This window comes from Salmo salar, chromosome ssa01, assembly GCF_905237065.1.
Source record: "Salmo salar chromosome ssa01, Ssal_v3.1, whole genome shotgun sequence".
NCBI classification, from domain to species: Eukaryota; Metazoa; Chordata; class Actinopteri; order Salmoniformes; family Salmonidae; genus Salmo; species Salmo salar.
Genome location: NC_059442.1, coordinates 30,841,326 through 30,861,711, shown reverse-complemented (window position 1 = coordinate 30,861,711; position 20,386 = coordinate 30,841,326). Strand labels below are relative to the sequence as shown.

At 43.2% G+C, this 20,386-nt stretch overlaps 1 protein-coding gene and 1 pseudogene across 1 annotated transcript; one reads left to right on the top strand and one right to left on the bottom strand.

Moving 5' to 3' along the window:
• Nucleotides 1-3,338: 3,338 nt before the first annotated feature.
• The window catches only part of LOC106599225 (transcription factor IIIB 90 kDa subunit-like), a 39,520-nt pseudogene continuing 22,472 nt past the window's right edge, over nt 3,339-20,386 (top strand).
• Nucleotides 12,413-15,685, bottom strand: LOC106599217 (BTB/POZ domain-containing protein 6-B). Its single transcript, XM_014190342.2, has 5 exons — nt 15,245-15,685; nt 14,730-15,015; nt 14,438-14,528; nt 14,225-14,343; nt 12,413-13,807 (listed from the first exon to the last, which is right to left on the bottom strand). The coding sequence occupies exons 1-5, from the start codon at nt 15,333-15,335 to the stop codon at nt 12,775-12,777; spliced, it is 1,620 nt and encodes a 539-aa protein (XP_014045817.1). The 5' UTR covers nt 15,336-15,685; the 3' UTR covers nt 12,413-12,774.

Sequence of the window (20,386 nt, the reverse complement as noted above, 5' to 3'; positions counted from 1 at the left end):
TTGCAAAGCTGTCATCAAGGCAAAGGGTGGCTATCTGAAGAATTTCAAATAATAAAATGTTTTGATTTATTTAACACTTTTTGGGTTACTACATGATTCCATATGTGTTATTTCGTAGTTGATGTCTTCACTATTATTCTACAATGTAGAAAATAGTAAAAATAATGAAAAACCCTTGAATGAGTAGGTGTTCTAAAACTTTTGACCGGTAGTGTACATGTATGTATACACAGTTTATGAAATGCTTTAAATTTAATCCCATGCATTGGATTTTTGTATAAACTATTTTGTTAAATATTCCTATTTTAACACAACATGCTGTGTATGTACTTTTTACTGCTAAAGTATTTATAGTTTTTGTAGCACTTGTATACATTTTTTTTTTCTTACAAGATGACTTAAACATTTTGTTCTCATGTTGGCTGGCTTTGCTTATAAATGAATTGCACAACCCCAACAAACTAGCCCTTTAATATAAGGGTAAACTGAAGTGTGAAGCAACACTTTTACTCTTCAGTTGTGTTTGCTTATATCCAACTTATTATGCTTCACATACCAAACAAAATACTTAAGAGGTTTTCATTTTTGACCAAAACTAGAAAGTTACTGATATTCTATGGTTTTACCTTTTTGGATAAAATGTCACATTTTTGCCATGAGTACTGCTCACATAAGTAGGCTACACTCCATAATCAATTGCATTAATTTGGTAAGAGGCATGTTGAAATGTGTTTGCTGGATGTGTTTGAGGCATTGTGTGTCAAGAAATTGCATTAATATGGTATTTCACTTTAAGGACCTTTGTTAGTCCTTGCTTAGTTCACAAGGATGTATTTATTATTTGAAATCATGTAATCTTTTATACATCCTTGCCCTATGGTTCTGAAGTGATCTACAGGCCTATTTGAATGCCCTGATGCTGGACATGGAATCTGTTGCTGCATGATGCAGCAGTATTTGAGATGGCTAGACTCAATTCTTTCTGTTATCTACATTGTGTTCATTCAAGTTGAAATTGGAAGTTTTGCACTAAATGGCATTGTTAAATTGATACATTCAGCAGTTATGAAGTACCACTGCACTTTATGGTCTCCCTTTTTACAATCACTGACCTAATAGTAATTCTATTTCCGTTTCTAATTGAATGTGTCAATGTCCTCTTTTATTGTTAACTCAATAAATGAAAGTGTTTGTAATGGTATCTTCTCATAACATTTGTATTTACAAATCACAGAACCCATGACAATGAAAAGTGCATTATTAAATGAAAGGCCAGTAATTAATTTTGAAACACCAATTTGATTGGCCCACGGGTAAGGTGGAACAATACACATGGGACAGCAAGTGTACTCATCTAGCCCTGATAGTCCTACATTTCAGGTTACAGGTCAGAGCAATACATTAGACATGTATACCACCTTTTGGACAAATATCTTCTGTTTAGAATTAGATAATTATGACACTGAAAAGCAACATGTCACCAGAGCCATGTATTTAGATTTTTTTATTTTTTTTTTTAATCGCAGGTTTTGCTGTGATTAATCATTTGCTCAAATTTAGCTATAATTTTAGTCATTTAGCAGACGCTCTTATCCAGAGCGACTTACAGTAGTGAATGCATACATTTCATACCATGGAATCGAACCCACAACCCTGGCGTTGCACACACCATGCTGGCATTGCAAACACCATGCTCTACCAACTGAGCTATCTATCCTAGATTTTTTTTTTATACAAAAAGCGTTACAAGAATATTGACGTCTTGATTTTTGTCCAATGTAGTGGTTAGCAAAATCTAGTAAATTGTTAAAGCACACTTTCTTTAACCTTACTTTTAATTTGCTTTGACAGAGCTCCATAGTGGAGGTGTCATAATACCCATAAAACCTAGCGGTCAAACAGGGAAATGGATCAAATCGTTTTTCCACCATTCACTTTTCCCATTAGGGATTTTAGAAACACTTAAAATAAGGGCTGTGTTTCATGTAGGCTTACCCTGGCTTGACGTTTTGATAACCATGTACATTTCTCTCGGTCAAGGTGACTTATTAATATATTCAGCTCTATTTACTCAGATTCAAAAATGACAATTAGCATTAAAGTAGACATGCAAGACTACAAATCCCTGCAAGCTCCTGCATGTCATTTCTAGCTGACACCTTTGCTAGAATTTAGTAATGAATAAATTGGCAAAATTCTGTGAACTGTCTTGTGCAAGTTTTAAATTGACACATTGTCAATTTAAAACTTGCACAAGACAGTTCACAGAATTTTGCCAATTTATTCATTAGCTAACATTAGTTAATCCAGAGATTCTTACCTTTGCTTCGATTCGGCAGTCTTGTCCAGACTATCGTGGCAATTGTACTTGTTTATGATAGCCACATCCAGGCTGTATCACAACCGGCTGTGATTGGGAGTCCCTTAGGGCGGCGCACAATTGACCTAGCGTTATCCAGGTTTGGCTGGTGTAGTCCGCCATTGTAAATAACAATTTGTTCTTAACTGACTTGCCTAGTTAAATAAAAATACAAAAATTAGCATTCCATTTTGTGGGGGAATATATTGATAAGTCACCTTGTCCTAGAGAGATTTACACAGTTATCAAAACATCATGCCAGGGTAAGCCTACACGAAAGTGTTTCTAAAATCCCCTATAGGAAAAGTGAATGGTAGAAAAATGATTGGAACCAGTTCCTCCTCCTATGATATAATGGTAGTCCGCAAACAAACGTTAACAGTGCATGCCGCCACCTACTGTGCTGGAATGTGTGGTCAATCACTGTTTACATCATTAGCTCCACATTTCTAAATCCTCCTTCCAAACTCAGTACTTCTGAGAAAATAAAAAAAGAGCCCTTCTAACTTCTAATAGACCCTTCCCCATTCTCAAAATCCCTACCAACCTACACTTCAATCTTTCCCTCTCTTCAAGATACTTACAATAAAACATCACGTGCTCCACCGTTTCATCGACCACTCCAGACACAAACTATTCACAAGCTTGCCAACCAGATGTAATGACAAGTTCAATGTACAAAGTCCTAGGTGCAATTGAGCAAACTTTCTTCCTAATCTGACTTTTGAATCTTGTTCTACTGACCTTTCTTTGGAGGGCATATAAATGCCGGCCCTTGGGCTCAGAGTGCCATCTCTTCTGCCACACGTCTATCAAAATGGCTCTCATCTTACATTTGGCCTCACCTCATTAATATCAATCATATCTCATTTTAAAGCTCTTTTGGTTATCTGGTCTACAATTTAATCCCCTTTGGAACCATTTCCTTGTTTGACCGTTAGTTTTTATGTGTATTATGACTCATTCTGTGCTACTCTATTGCATTGTTTGTTTTTGTTGTAAGAACTGGAAGCATAGAAATGCGTACATAGAACAGACCTACCACTTCTTAGATTTGCTTTCAATGAGAATGACAGCTCTATAACTCACATTTCTATGTTGAATTTGGTCAGTTACCCAAAAAGTTACACATTACAGCTTCAAGTGTATAGATGATCTATTTTGGATATTTTCAGTGTTTTTTTTACGCTTTCAGGCAATGCGATTAATCACGATAAAAAAATAGTGCTCTAAAATTACCAAAAGTTTACTGCTTAAAACTCTGACAGACCTAATTATGGCTCTGCCTGTCACAAGACAATGATTTAGGGTCCTGTCTCTTTAAAATGTCAGAACGTTGTATTCAGTGACGTAGTTCGTACCTTCCGGGCGTTTGTAGTAGCAGAGTCTGATATATGTTTTATATTGAGCATAATGAGTGTTTTAATAAAGGGATAGAGAATGATCAATGCTGGGGCATATCACCCTCAAAAGTTAGCTTGGACCAATCCATTTCTCAAGTATGAAAACGCACATGTTAGCGATGTGGATTGATCAATACTTGCATGGTATTTCACTGGCTAGTTATGGCATGACAGTAAATAATGTGCGGTTTAGAACCCAAATAACAGTACATTTGGGTGAGATACATTCTTCAAGACACTACAAAACATTTAAATAGATATAGAAGGCTTGGGAATGCTCATTAGAAGCTGACGCGCTGGCTTGGAATTCTGCTCGGGGAACTTGCTAGCCACCTCCTACTAGGTCACACCGCGGTCAACATTGCCTCTGTATTGCTGTTGGATTTGGCTGGTGCGTATTCATTATCCAGTATTTTTCTCAACAATTCATCACCACACGATGGAAACCATGGTTACCCATTAGCTTACATAGGCAAGCTAACTCTGTTAATGGAGTCTAGCAACTTTGCTGCCAGACAGGTTCCAACCCTCACTGCAGATGAAGACTCAAGACAGGATTGTGTGTTTATACAGCAGCTAGCTGCCACATTAAACATGCTGAACAATCATTGACGGCAATGCCAAGATCATTGATGTTGGACCACTACCAGTGCATCCTACAGAAATGTCTAAATGTACAACTAGCTAGCTAGATTACCACACCAGGCTTTGCCACGTAGCAGGGTTGTAGTGGTGGAATTATCCCCCAAGCCCTGATCCAGGGTCAGGTTACAGAGGATTTAAGAAAGTGTTCACTTCTCCGGCATCTTTTTATTGTAATAGTCAGTTATTACATCCAAACTCATTCATAGACATCATGTCATGCAGTGTGAGTGTAGGACACTGTTGTGGTAGTAGGTTATGCCTGCTTGACCACAACCTTTTGGCTGGAAGAGTACAATACATTTTTATGGATCCAGTAAATGCAACATTTCATATGTCTACAGCATTTCTCATTCACAAAAATGTGACTTGTCTCTTCTCTTTTCTCTAGGCTGTGCTGTGTGACCAGATCTCACCATGAGTTCCAGAGTGTGTAAGAACTGTGGGGGCACGGACATCGATGTGGACCAGGCCAGAGGTGATGCCGTGTGCATGGGCTGTGGCTCTGTTCTGGAGGACAACGTCATTGTGTCTGAGGTCCAGTTCATGGAGACAGGAGGGGGAGGCTCCTCGGCTGTGGGACAGTCCGTAGCTGGAGACGGTGGGTGCAACTGGACTGTCAAGACATTAAATAATGACATGCCATAATAAAAATGAATCATAATATTCTGAGAGTTTGGTTATAAGAAACTCATATCCCATTTTACATGCAGTTTTTCATGACATAATGAAGTTAAGTCAATTGGATTGCAAAATGACATTTTAGCAGGGTGCATGACATTCCCCACCCTCTCCCAGACCCTGTAATCTGCAGTCCCAAACCTAACTCAGTGACGTGGCCTGGCCCACGGCCCCTGGCTAGCCACTCAGTTGATTGTTCAGAGGGGACAGTCAGCTGTAGACTGGCTTTGTGGTGGGGTTGGATTTTTCTGGCACATCTGTTTGAAGTTCTCCTGAATCCCCACTAGAGTGCAGTGTTGTATTAACTTTAGTTTGAGATGAGCTTACTGTCTTTGACCAATTTGTTGTCATGCGGTGTTGTCACACTTAAAAAAGTTTGACCACACTCAAATGTACTTTTGTGTCCAATAACATAATAACAATGCTGTATTAACATTTTATATTACCATTTTTGTAATTTAAATTATAGCAGATGTTGATGAATGCCTGTTGTTTTGTAAATGTTAAGATTGCACTCTTGGGGTGTCTTGTCTCTCATTCTCCTGTATCTATAGCCTCAGGAAGGAACCCATCTTTTGGAGAAGGGTTCTGTACAGGTGTTGGAAGGGAGTCACAGGCTCAGTCCCTGCAGAATGGTGAGTCAACATTAAGGGTCAGCACTTGCATTCCTAAAGCATGGGTGTGCATGCATCATGAGGACTAATTGCACTTACAACAGGCCTAATACAAGTAAATATAGGTGTGCTAGGAGATTAACCTTTGTTTTAATGCTGTCTTTCAATGTCTTGAAAAAAAAGCATTTTGCCTCGTGCTAGACAGACTAAACGGATACCATCTGCTTTACATGGGCATCTGCCCCTCTTTAAGTGGCTTCCTTATCAGCACTTTATTTCAAAAGCACTTATAAAGTGGTTTTGCCTTCACCAACAAACTTGGTAGGGACAACCCATTTCCTTTATGTCCAATAGGAGGTTAAGAGAGGGTGTGTCTACAGCAAATCTTGGTTGGCAAAGGGAAACATCCATTGCATGCTGGAATGCCTCAGGAAAGGGCTGATGATGTAATTTCCTTTGTCTGGTAAGACACATTCAATCAGTCTGTGCTCCCTGGTTTGATGATTTCCTGTCCTGTTTGTTTAGTCATGTCTATTTAGAAGTTGCATTTTTTGGGCTGAGTAAAAGTATTCTACTCTGTTATCTCCCAGTGACCTGTAGTCATCTGAGGCGCCTCCTGCTGATGAGCAATACTGAGGATCAATACTGATGATCAATGCTGTTAAGTGCTGATGATGAGAGCGAGAGAGAGACGTGGATACAGCTGTGTGAAAGGTCTGTCATGCTGTGTAGATTGTGAGAGAACAAGAGTTGTGCTGTGATGGAACGCTCTCCTCCATAAACATCCAGTGTCTCTGCTCTTTCTCACCCACCATCACTCTGATTAATGACTGGAATCATCCCTCCCCACCGACACGGCTCCCCGTCCCCCACCCCAACTCATCACGTCTCCTCACAATGACTAACAGGTTGCTTTTCCTATTACTGGAGAATATCCCATATGTCCTGCGGTTGACCATATGGCCTCAATATATCTCCAGTGTGGAAGCTTTCCAACTTCTCCCTGGCAGGGTGGTTAGATTTTATCCAGCTGTCACAATAAATGTACCAGATGGTAATGCTGGTTGGGGTTCGGAAGAAGTTTAGACAAGGCCTGTATAGAAATCAGGGTCTTTCGTTTTTCAGACAACTTGATGCGATGAGGGGGGAGTGGTATGAGTAATGCTGGTGGTGTGCAGATGCCCTGTAATCTGAAGACATTTGTTCAGCAAAGCAGGGGGACTATTTTAGCGCAGTAAGATTTTGCATTACCTCAACAGCAGCAGTAGTTTACCACACGCATCTCACAAGTACTTGTGTGTATTGACTGGGACATCTGCTTGTGTATAATGTCCGAGTGTTTGCATGCAAAATTCATCAGGCGAACAGAGGACACATGGCTCTGGAAACACCTGAACTGAACCTCTGTTAGAGTAATTACATGCCCTGTCATTTGTGTGTATATTTGTCTGTCTACTCTGTTTATTGTGCACCTGAGGGTGCGTCTGAGTGTAGGTGTGTACGAATACGACATGCATGTGTGGGCTGTGTAATGACATGCCTGTGTTTGAGTGTCTCCAGGGAGACGTCAGATCAACACGCTGGGCCACCAGCTGCAGCTGAACCAGCACTGCCTGGACACGGCCTTTAACTTCTACAAGATGGCCGTGTGTAAACACCTGACAAGGGGCCGACTGGTGGCCCACGTGGTGGCTGCATGCCTCTACCTTGTCTGCAGGACAGAGGGGACACCTCGTATCCTTTCACACTGCAGAGGGGGGGAGGTGGGGGAGTAACAGAGGAAGGAAGGAGATGAGTGAGGTGAAAGTGGAATGCAAAATGTTTATACTACAACAAACACTTTTTATATTTGAAACGTTAGCTGTAGCATCAATCTCCAGGAGTTGTAGTAGTTTTGGGCATGAATTGTGTTAATGCCCTGGTTGTGTTGTGCTCAATGCTAGGGCTGCACAATATATCGGTGAGCATATCGGAATCGGCCAATATTAGCTAAAAATGCCAACATCGGCCCGATGTCTAGTTTAACGCCGATGTGCAAAACCGATGTCAACGCTGACGTGCATACCTATATAACGTAAGTAGATGACGTAATGACGCCACGAAAAATACAGAGCTACACAGAACAAAAGCAGAAAAATACTAAGGGCACACTTCCAACAAGTTCAAGTCGAGCAGTTATATGAGTAAGAACATTTCAGCGAGACAACTGAAAGGCGAAATCCATTAACGCCAAGATAATGGAATTCATTGCCCTTGACAATCAACCGTTCTCTGTCGTGGATGATGTTGGCTTTTGCCGACTGGTCGAGCCCCGGTACACACTATTTTTCAGATGTTGCCCTACCGGAGTTGCACAGTATTGTTGAAACTCACATCCATGAGCGTCACTGGTATTGGCTTCACGACTGACATTTGGACCAGCGATGTCAGCCCCATGAGCATGCGGAGTCTGACAGCACAGTGGGTCGATGAGGATTTCGTACTGAGGAAAGCCGTATTGCATGTTCAAGAATGTGCTGTTTCTCATACCGCTGCTGCCATTTCAATGGCATTTGAGAACATGTTTTGAAACTTGGAAACATGAACACACTCCTAGATCCATTTGAACAACTGACTGGAGAAATAAGCTCAACTGCGTCTGTAGCAGACGTGATACCCTCTGTCATGGCATTGAAACGCCTGCTCAACAAAACTGCCCACACAGACCGTGGGGTTAAAACTTACAAAAGTACTTGAGGCTGTGAACAAGCGAGTCGGTGCCATTCTCGCCGAGCCTCTTTACGGTGTCGCCACCATGCTCGATGCTAGGTACAAGGGCCGCTACTTCGATACAGACAAGAAACAGGTTTTACGTGAAATGTTACACAGCTGGACAAGATGGAAACGAACCGAAGAAAAACACACAGAAGAAGAGAGGCCACGGACAGACAGCTGAAACTTCACTGCTTGACGTGAATGATGAAATCCTGGTTGAGACTGAACAAGTGAACAACGAAACAGCACAGCAAGTAAGTGAAAGAAATAGGTTTTGATTATGATTTACTGGTAATGGGGACATACGTAAATGCCAACAATAACTTTTTTGTGTGTGTATAACCTTTATTTAACTGTCTCAGCCTCCAGTATTTATGCTGCAGTAATTTATGTGTCGGGGGGCTAGGGTCAGTCTGTTACATCTGCAGTATTTCTCTTGTCTTATCCGGTGTCCTGTGTGAATTTAAATATGCTCTCTCTAATTCTCTTTCTTTCTTTCTCTCGGAGGACCTGAGCCCTAGGACCATGCCTCAGGACTACCTGGCATGATGACTCCTTGCTGTCCCCAGTCCACCTGGCCGTGCTGCTGCTCCAGTTTCAACTGTTCTGCCTGCAGCTATGGAACCCTGACCTGTTCACCGGACGTGCTACCTGTCCCAGACCTGCTGTTTTCAACTCTCTAGACACAGCAGGAGCGGTAGAGATACTTTCAAAGATCGGCTTTGAAAAAGCCAATTGACACTTACTCTTGAGTTTCTGATTTGTTGCACCCTCAACAACTACTATGATTATTATTATTTGACCATGCTGGTCATTTATGAACATTTGAACATCTTGGCCATGTGCTGTTATAATCTCCACCCGGCGCAGCCAGAAGAGGACTGGCCATCCCTCATAGCCTGGTTCCTCTCTAGGTTTCTTCCTAGGTTTTGGCCTTTCTAGGGAGTTTTTCCTAGCCACCGTGCTTCTACACCTGCGTTGCTTGCTGTTTGGGGTTTTAGGCTGGGTTTCTGTACAGCACTTTGAGATATCAGCTGATGTAAGAAGGGCTATATAAATAAATTTGATTTGATTTGAACTAGGCAAATCAGTTAAGAACAAATTCTTATTTACAATGATGGCCAACCCCGGACGACGCTTTGCCACTTGTGTGCCGCCCTATGGGACTCCCAATCACGGCCGGATGTGATACAGCCTGTATTCGAACCAGGGACTGTAGTGACGCCTCTTGCACTGAGATTCAGTGCCTTAGACCACTGTCAACAATTTAACTGTACTAGAATGCTTAAAAGGCCGCTAAAATTTAAAATATCGATTATCGGTATTGGCCAAAAATGTGATATTGGTGCCTCCCTACTCAATACCGTTTTTGTACTGTCCTAATGTTAAGCAAATCAACTTTTCACATCCCATAATTTTGCTGCCATTGTTTGGTTTATTGTTCCCTGTCATTGCCTCTGAGTATGATGTAGTTATGTACCAGCCAGTGGTTTCACAGGAAGGGCAGGACACGTCGTTTTTATCTGATAGAACAAGAGGGAGCAGAGCAAAGCCTTTCCCATTTACATTGTTTAACCTGTGTGTGTGTTTGTGTTTGTTGGAGATGGAGTGTTGGATAAAGTAAAAATAGCTCTACTTCCTTTTCCACAGCTGGGGAAAACAGTCTGTATTACTGTCACAGAGGACTGACATAAGTTGAGAATGAGGACACAAGAGGCAAACCTTGTTCAGTGTGTCTAACAGCTGAAATAGCATGTAGCTCAGCGGAGGGACGTCTTGATATTTGTGATGGAGGCTCAGGGGACCATCAATTAATACAGTTAGTGGGATCGTTCCCACACGTGCAGTTGTTGGTAAAGGTTTAGGCTATGGTCACATCCATGATCTTGATGAATGACAGCCAAGTTTTCACATCATAATTAAACGGCCATGTTTCACAGGCAGGGCTTGGAAGTAAGCTCGCTCCCTCCTTCCCCATACAACTGAAATGGCATTGCTTTAAGCGACTGTTATTATCTCTGAGGAACTTGTTATTATTATGATGACTGAGGTGGGAGTCTGTAATCTCATTTCCAGACTGTGTGGGATCATTATTTTTCCATTTCAGTGGTGACCATAACCCCATTGTGAGGGTTGTCGCAAATCTACTTTGGCTGCCGTTGGATGGGTGCACCTGTCGCCACGGAAACTGATGCAGGGGGTGTGTTGGTCGCAGGAGACGGGTGTCTCTAGAAGCTAACGGGGGTGAGTGCTGGGGGGAGTTCAGAGGTCACGGGGTGGTTGATTCCCCCAGAAGCTGTTGCTAAATATATTTACAAATGCTGCTGGCCTGAGGTGACACTTTTTACTATCTTGTTTTTATATTGACTTATAAGCCACCCCATTCACAGACATGCTGCTTGACCTCAGCGACCTCCTGCAGGTGAGTTTCCAATGAGTAGGCCTATACTAATTTTCCAAATATATATATTTTTTCAACCGTTATTGAGTTTTTGCACATTGACATTGACATTTATCCCAAATTTCTAGAAATGAAAGCTTTTCTGAATATGAACAGTTGCATACATCAAAGTTGTTTCCTTATTTTTGTTGTAAAATTATACATGATCCCATGCCCACATTGACCATGAGTATTACATCCAACAAGATGGATGTTGGCCCGTGCAGTATGTTGTGCTTTGTAATTAAAGCCAGGGACTGTATAAATATAGGTCAATTTTTATGCATATAAAGTCAGTGTTAGGGTGGAGGGACATTTCTCAGAGACACTGCTGGTCAGTTTTATTTTTATGCTCCCAGCTGTCCTTGAAGAGCTGACCCCCCCCCCGGTATTTGAAGGGTAGGAGTGGAATGGGGGTGCCTGTCCAGTCTAGGGTCAGTGTGCTATGTGTAGATATTCCACCAATCCCCCATTTGTGGAGCCTCACCCAGGCCAGTGCAGTAGTTACTTCCCCCCCCTCTCCCATGGGAATGCATGGTGATCTACCTCCCCATCATCTGAGGCGTGTGCTCTCTAATCCCTGGGGACACTATGACATGGACAGGGTCCAGGTGGAGGCTTCTCCAGGCTCTGTCTGGATTGACATGTGCCACCTCCACTGTTGGTTGCCATGGTGCTTGGCTAACAATGTATTTGTGTATACAAATGTTTAATCGGGACCCGTCTCCTAAAATAGATCAGACTGTGGCTGCCATAGACCCAAGAGTGAAAGCTTGTCTGGTAGAGACCTAAACCCCTTAAGGTCTGGAGCGTTAGCCTGGAGGAATGAGACGGAGCTGGGCTAGAAACTAGAGCTTTAGTCATCCCCTGGTCTGGAAAAATCACTGGGCTTTCTAGATAGTATGCCAGCTAAGCATTAAGTTACACTTACTAGACCAGATTTGATCACACGCTACTCATGTTATGTAACTCTGGATCATGTATCCTTACGAGAACGTTGTGGACTTGACAGGGTGGGTTTCAGTGACAGTTGCACTACCCTCATGTATTTCTGGTCTTAAATCTCTTTTCCCTGTCTTTCCCCCACAGGTAAATGTTTACGTCCTGGGTAGAACCTTTCTGGTGCTGGCCAGAGAGCTCTGCATCAACGCCCCCACCATAGGTACCTATCATCTGCCTCCCATACTCCGTTTTATTGTAAACAAAGAACTATACAGTTGAATGAGTCTTCAGACAAATGCTGTTGGTTGAAGTGTTGCCTTTTTTTTGCTGATAAGGACACCTACAGTATTTACCATTCATTAAAAGTCTGAGCTAAAATTGGTCATTTCGCTACAACAAATATTTGGACGCAACGGTGTCATGATGACGTCTTGACCACATCACTTTTACCAGCTTGGTTGTAGCGCTCCTCAGTGTACCAAGACACTGAATAATCCCTTGAGTAATAATCCCACCAAAACAACAGATTTCACACATGCAGGTGAGTTGTATAATAATTAGCAGCAACATCTGTGGCTTATCTCACAAAATGTTTATGATTTTCTGCAGGTTCGTAAGCTCTCAAACAGGAACATCAGGGTTGATCAGCATCAAGCTGCAAACCATTTAACTGTATTTTATGTACAAAACAACATCATTGCAGAGGCTGTCCACAAGTGCAATATGACTTTTTACAAGGGACTGCTTTTTGCAGCGTTAATTAAAATAATACAAATAACATTTTTTTAAATAAGATAAAACGTTCCTTGACTTAAAAATAGTATTTTGTTTAGTCTGACACTCTAGTGTCTTAATGCTACATTATTTATAAGGCTGGAACATATGGATGTAGAGTATGGTCTATATGTTCTCTACCTCTCCTTTTATGACCAGTCCAGCTTATGCATAGAACACCAGCTCAGGGATCTGTCCCCCCTGCACCCCAGTCCCGTTGGTACTGTCCGAGGAGCACTGGAACTGAAAAGTCACTTTTCCACACTGCACCTCCGTCATGCCCTCCTGGCCAAAATAGCTCAGCTCATTCCCGTCCAGCACGACACTCACCGTATAAAAGGCATCCTGCTCCACTTGAACTGGGTGTTCAAACCACACAGAAAATGTACTGCTTGATCCGTCCGACACAAACTTGGTCAGGTTCTGTGCTAGGGTCACCCCTTGCCGCTTCAGTTCAATCTTGACACTGTACTCGGCCTTTCCGCCACTTGACCCGTACAGACCCAGTCCAGCGATAAAGATCCGCTTGTCCACTGCAAACTGGATGCTGTCACAGCGGCCCCTGTAGCGCCACTGGTTGCTCCGATAGGCTGACGACTGGAAGCGGTGGCACCTCTGGGGCGCCAAGCCCTGCCTCTGTGCCAGTGGGAAGTCCAGTTTGGGCTTGGTGGCCGCTGTGTACCACAGGAAAATGTCATGCGTCTCCTCCAGTGTCAAGATGTCTGACTGGGCCGCCCCATCAGCGAACTCCTCCAGGGTCATAGTGGGGATGCGCACCAGGTAGAGTGCCTTGCCCAGGACAGATCTCTTGTTGTGGGTGGTTGCCCTCAGTCCTTGCCTCTTACACTCAGCTGTGGCCCAGCTCATCACGGCATCAAAGATCACCACCTCCTTGCTGTTTAGGGTCTCTCTCTGCAGGATGATCTTCAGGGTCTGCAAGTCGATCTCACAGAAGCCCTCGGAGCCCAGGGCCAGCTCAGCCTGGGCGTCAATCACCTCCCAGCATCGCTGTGTCAGCTCAGGCTCCTCAAACAGACGGCTCTGGGACAGAAGCACACAGGCGTTCTTGGCCTCCAGGCTGGTCTCCAGGAAGGTGACGCAGGCCTTGGCCAGGGCTGGTACAATGTACTTCTTGGCAGCATACAGGGTAGCCAGCACGGTGTCCGCCTCCAGGTCTATCGCATCACTGTACATGTAACTGAAGGGAACAAAATGGAGGAGAATGAGATTCTGGTTTAGTAAAGAAGGCAGACCAGCATGTGGAGAATTCATGATAGATATTCTTTCGAAGAAAAGAGGTAGGACTTGGCACAGCTTGCCCTATTTTCTCAAGAGGATAAAAAAAGCAATCTCTCATTGCATTGGTTTCGGATTACATTGTTATAGAATCTACAACAAAAAGAGCCGTTCTCTTCTTTAATGTTTTTTCCTTCAAGATGAACAAAGAGCAAAGAAACCTGAAATTACAGTGCTCTACACTACTGCCCATGCCCTTTGGTGCTCTAGCATTTTGGCACTTAACCCGTCTTGCTTTGGATGAGTAATCATTTATTTTGAAGTGACATTGTGCTTGTCATGTATAATACTGGTTTAGTATGAGGAGCGAGTGGCTTACTTCAGCAGAATTAGAAAAGCAGCAGGTTCCACGTCTGGGATATGGATTTCGGACTCCTCCTCTGCAAGATCCCCGTAAAACATGGCACAGAAGACCGAGCTACCCACTGCCAACACATACTGGAGGGAAAGACAAACGGACACATTAGTCACTCATCATATTTGTGATGGTTCTGAAAAGTGAACTTATTTTTCCAACTGGAGATGGAGCTACCTTGTGTACTGGTACTTTCTGAGATTCACCAGGGGGACCAACAATGAAATGTATGTCGGCCATGAGTTCATTGTTGAACATCAAGGCATTCCTAGAAGGGAGAAGATGATCAATTGGGTATCATGACAACATGGGCTATTCCATATAGGGCTTGTTTTTTGTCAGTCATACATATATTGTAGCCTGAACAATGTGATTTGACTCTAATTATGGACATAATAGGCTATTGTAAACCAAGTCAATGTTTTTACTAAATATAAATAATGAATTATAAGTAAATAGTTGAGACTACCTCTCCCGTAGCGTGGGGTGGGAGGACTGCCAGCTGGGAGGATCGATGTTGTTGTTGTTTATGTTTTGCTGGGTGGTCGGTGTTGTTGCAGCAGTGGTTGACTGGGTGACCTGCACATCGCTTTTCTTGTCACTGGCGGTCACCGTAGTACCGTTGTTGGTTAGATTGGTGGTCGCAGGGTACAGTTCTGCAGCCATCTTCTTCTTCAGGGACAGGGTTAGAATCTCATAGCATACTGGTAACCTGCCTGTGTGTTTCCCAGTCTTTTTAGACTTTTTCAGTGTTTCTGGAAGTAAGAGTAAAAAAGTCAAACACTTCATGATCCGACCATGATGGAGTAACCTGCAATCTGCTGTTGGCATCGGCACACAAAGCGTTGATCCCTTTCCTATAAATAAACCACGAACTCTAGGATCTACTGTAGTAGCTATTATTCTGCGTTGACAATTGATACACAAATCGTGTCACTTATATAACTATGCTGCATAAATTCAGCGATTATGAAGTCTACTAACCCCGAATCAATTGTAAGAGCAACATAAACAATATCCGTCCAATTGGGTTGTATTCCAACTTCAAGCTGAATACTTTTTTTCTCTTTCTCATTTCATCCTCTTGTTGCCGCTGAGTTGTCTCCCCAAAACGTATTACGTTCTCGCTTTTCGAGCAGATGGTAGTTCCATATAATCGTTGCTCGCTTAGAGTCCGCTGTTTTCCTGAGCAAATACTGGCAGATGTTTTTTCTCCTAAAGCTACTTATCAACTAGGACAAGGCGTGGGTTACTCCTTAGCTGCAGTCTGGATTCGATGTGAATGGTCATTTGTCGGGTCGAGAGTTTTACTTGCTGTCTATTTTTTTATTTATTTTTGGTGTAATCCTCTCGGACGCCCAGCTCGCTGCCAACAAATCAGATTTACGCATACCGTCAACGTCAGAAGCCCAGAAGAGCCTCCCTCAAGCCTCACCAGCTAAAAAAATAAAGCTCCCAGCTCCCACTGTAAAATTCACTGCAGCGTCCGAGCATAACCCGGTCATTGTTTCTGATGTAATAATAGCCTACATTTTATTTTAAATAACTGATTATAGTTTATGCGTAATCACTGTGTAATTTGGCTTTAAACTGTTAATGTCATATCCGATTGATTTAGTTGTGTAATAGCTCCACTCATCCCAAACTTTGTCTAATTTCTGACGTCGCAAAATTAGTTGAGCTTTAACACCTTTATTTCCTTTTGTGTATTGCTGAGTTAACATCAGCAGCACCACTTGTTTTTATTATTGGATGCATGGCACGCGCAAAATCTGAGCGCACGAGGCCGCACTGGTGTTTACCTTGGGTGAATGTGGGCGAGTTAGATCATAGAGGGGATAGTTCCTGAAGTTTACTTCGTTAACTTGAATAGAGCCAGCCCAGCAGCCATGTTAGATTCGAAAAGGTAGGTTAGGGACAGGGATTGGGGGATGGCCATATCCTATTACCAGTCAGAGGGCTCTGCTGCTGCCAAGGGGATAATTTGTCGACTTGATGTAAATTTCTGTCAGACTAGATGCTGTGTTGCATATTGCTGCCTTTCGCAGGTCGGAGTGCGGACTGCACATTTTGTTCACAAACAGAAGGGGAATGGGGAAAATTGCACAGTCATCTAACCCTATACCTAAACACTATCCACAAACACCCACCACACCATCCCATCCCAGTACTTTGGCCCTAAATGATCCCGTCCATCTGCCTGGGAGGATGGAACCCCTTCTCTCAACTTCCTGTAGATCTTCTGTACTAAAATCGCACCAAACATTTATCTGCTGCTGCAACTACCACATGTATCAGTGCAGTTGATCACCATGGCAAGAAATCCAACCTTACTAAAACGTATCCTCTCTGGATCTCTATCTTGAGGCCTACTCACTGGGGGAGAACTACCAGTCAAATCACTCACCTTTGGGCTATCCTCTACTCTCTTCACTGCCTGAGCATAGGAAACTTTCTGCCCCACTCGAACTCTGGCGGTCTTTCTCTCACGGGCACTTCGGATCCCCAGCTGCATGGGCACCCCTACAATTTACACACCGTGCTTTCTCTATCCCCAACTGTACACTAAGAGATCATTTGATCCGACATAACTAAGTGTAACTATTTGTCCTTATTGGTCACAATGTGATCCACTGGGAATGGTATGAAGATATCCAATACTTCTTACATTTTCATTAAAGACATACCACTTTCTGATCAATGTAGTCTACACACAGTTGTAAACCCCGTATATCATTGAGACATCTGCAATGCATATATTAGCATATTAATATTGCTTGTCTTGGTTGGATCTTGAAGAGTGTATCATTCTCATTCTAGACCCCTGCCTGTACATCCCTCGCTTTCCTCACATGCTGGAGTTTGGTGAGAAGAACCATGAGGTGTCCATGACAGCACTGCGACTGCTGCAGAGGATGAAGAGGGACTGGATGCACACTGGACGGAGGCCATCAGGACTGTGTGGCGCAGGTAACCATGAGCACAGTTAAATCACACCACACGTTAGCACCACAATCACACGTAGGCTAACCCTCATCATAAATAACAGAAACCACAGGGGAACCATGTCCACTGGTATCCCACACTACAGGGAACTGTAATCCTAGGTCAGATTCGGCTATAATCACAGGTGACCTTTGTTCATAGGGGACCCCTAATCACAGGTAACGCTCATAAGTAACCACAGGCTCCAATCAGCGACAGTGTACTGCGGTCTGTTCCCTACTTACTGGGCCTGAACAGAACCCTGCTCAGATGTATTGCTGGCAAGACATCCTGAAACTGAAGAGCCAACTTCCCCGGGCATGTGGACATTTTATGCTCCTATTTTCACTTTTCTCCCTTTCTCTCCTCTGCAGCTGCAATATCTGAATAATTAATTGCTTATTAATCATTGAGAGGATTCGCTTACATGAAGGATGGAAAAGTTTAGATGAGCTTCTTACTCAATAGGAAGTGAATGTGTGAGCGAGACTGTGGGATTGCTAAAAGCCGGCTACTAGAACGTCAGATGATTCAAACTGCTTGTGTAAAAACGGAACCGTACATCCATCTTTAAAGACATTGCGTTTTGTAACTGACTCCATGCACAGTAGCATGGGTTACTGTAAAACTGAATTGATGATTTATCTTTGACTTAGATTATCGTTAATAGGGTATTATGACATTATTGCATGAATTTTATACTACATTTGGTGAGTACATTTGAAAATATAAGTGTTGGCAAGGTGTGTGGGATGGATGGTGTGTTTCACCTGTGCGTTTGTTTGTGTTCTCAGCCCTGTTGGTCGCTGCTCGTATGCACGAGTTCCGCCGTACCATCAAAGAATCATCAGTGTGGTGAAGGTGTGTGAGGCCACACTAAGAAAGAGGTGAGAGCTGCTTGAGAAGCACATTACAGCATCCTCCAAAGGAAATCTGATTAGCCTTGCGTGTTCTCACTAATCTCTATGAGGAGTACAGTAACACTATTCTTTCTCATGGTTCAGGTTGAATGAGTTTGAGGACACGCCCACCAGTCAGCTGACCGTTGAAGAGTTCATAAAAGTGGATCTGGACCAGGAATGTGACCCGCCCTCTTTCATCGCTGGCCAGAGGAATAAAAGAATGAAGCTGGTGAGGAGGAACTGCTGAGAGGATACAACTGTACCGCCCGTGTGTATTTATCTTGTCCCGTGTTTTAACCTTTGTTTTGTCCCAATGTGGTACGGTTGTCTTTTTTTTCATTCACATGCTGCTCTTTTTTGTGTTTTTTTTTCTTCTAGCTTGAGGAAGAATTGGAGAAGAAGATTGGCGATGTTCAAGGTGCCGTTATGATCAGTATCTAGTCAAGTTTTAATGAAACTCTTCATAAAGTTCCAAAGAGTATAAAGTTAGAGTGGAGTCAGCAGAGTTGTTTGGGTTTTATCTCAACAGGTGAGATCCATGAGTACCAGGATGAGATTGAGATGGAGCTGGAGCAGAGCCGGCCCAAGTTGAGAGGGATGTATGGGTCCTATGCAAAAACCGGTACGGCACAGATGGGTCCTGCTGCGCTCGCCAGCCATGCCAGTCCTCCAGCTAGAACCCCCTGTGGAGGATGGAATATCTCCGTATTCTGCCAGTCTATTGTCGCTAGAGCCTGGAACTTCTCTACATACACAAATGTTTTTTTAGATGACCAAATTTGATGTTCACTCAAAGTGCAAATGAGAATGTTATGATGACGCACCTTTGCTGTCTAACTGTAATGGGCTAAACTCTCTAACCATCTGCACCCCTCTAGCTGGTTGTGTTGTGTTGCGTTTGTTTCCCACTGCATGGCCTTCAGCAGGGGAGGACGCTGGCTGTCTGACTGGCAGGCCTGTTGCTCCTCTGCCTGGGCTGGGAGTCCAAATTATAACACACACACTGGGCTTTTATCAACACTAAGAGGGCTGTCATCATGATGATACTTTGACAGCTTAATGGTACCATAGGATTATTGAGGAAATAATTTTCTGCATCATGTCAGATAATTTAGCTGTCAGTTTCATGACAAAACGGAAGTACATGTCTTGTTCTTTTTCTCCCCCTCTCCTAGATCCCCTGGAAAAAGAGGATGATGATGATGAAATATCTCTTCCTGGCTGGCAGGAGAGGGAGGACAAGGAGCTGAAAGCTGTGGCCCAGCACCTCAACAAGGACCTGTGTGACCAGGTTCTCCCAGGAGAGGAGGAGGAAGGGTATGGAGAGAGGCAGGAGGAAAGACTTCCACGCAGAGGCCCATCGCTGGTCTCCCTCCTAGGGCCCATGCACACCGCAGCCAGCCTGGGCCTCCCAGAGTCCATCAGCAAGTGCACCGAAGAAGAGAAGGAGAACGGTGAGCAAACCTGTCGCTTAAGGCGTCCGCATGCTTCAGTTCGGCTGGCGGGTAGCCGAAGTTGGCTAGGTGAACCGAACAAGTGTGCTCGCATCATAATATATGCACAAACTCTTCCGAACTGTTTCGGCTGGGAAGCATGCCTTTACTCTTGATGATTTTTTTTTAATATATACTCTTTGTTGCATAGGAAATATTCCTTACTGCTACTTTCTCATTTTGATATTCCACTGTCACTCACTTCACCCTGTCTTCCATTTCTAGAAATGTCAAGATGTGAGGGTTTTCATAGGTGTGAGAGATGAGGAGTATGTTGACTGATGTGGTGAAGGGGATTGATTTTCATGGGAGTGGGCATCTGGGGAGTGTAGAGAGAAGGTGAAAGGTGAAGTGTTAGTCGAAGGAGGGGATGGGTTAGTGTGCGGCCACTAAGACAGCAACGTCATCCTGACCTTCTATTGTCAGTCGAATGGATTATAAGATGGGGTTGGTTTTAAAAGACGCACCATTCCGTGATCAAAATCGTCTTGAAACATATTCTTTAAAATTAACGGATCAAAAGGTTTTATTGAATGATGTCAGTTTGTCGTTGTACATTTATCATGTGGATCTCATCCTCCATGTCCAGAATGGGGAAAAAATCAGTATTAGCCTATGTTTTGACTCGTTTTTATGTAAGGCTTTTAATATGCTGCTCTTTTAACATGTGGCTGATCTCGTAGTGAGAGAGGATGATTAAAGGAAACCAGTGTGTGTGTGTGCCTCTTTTGTTTTCATTTGGAGCT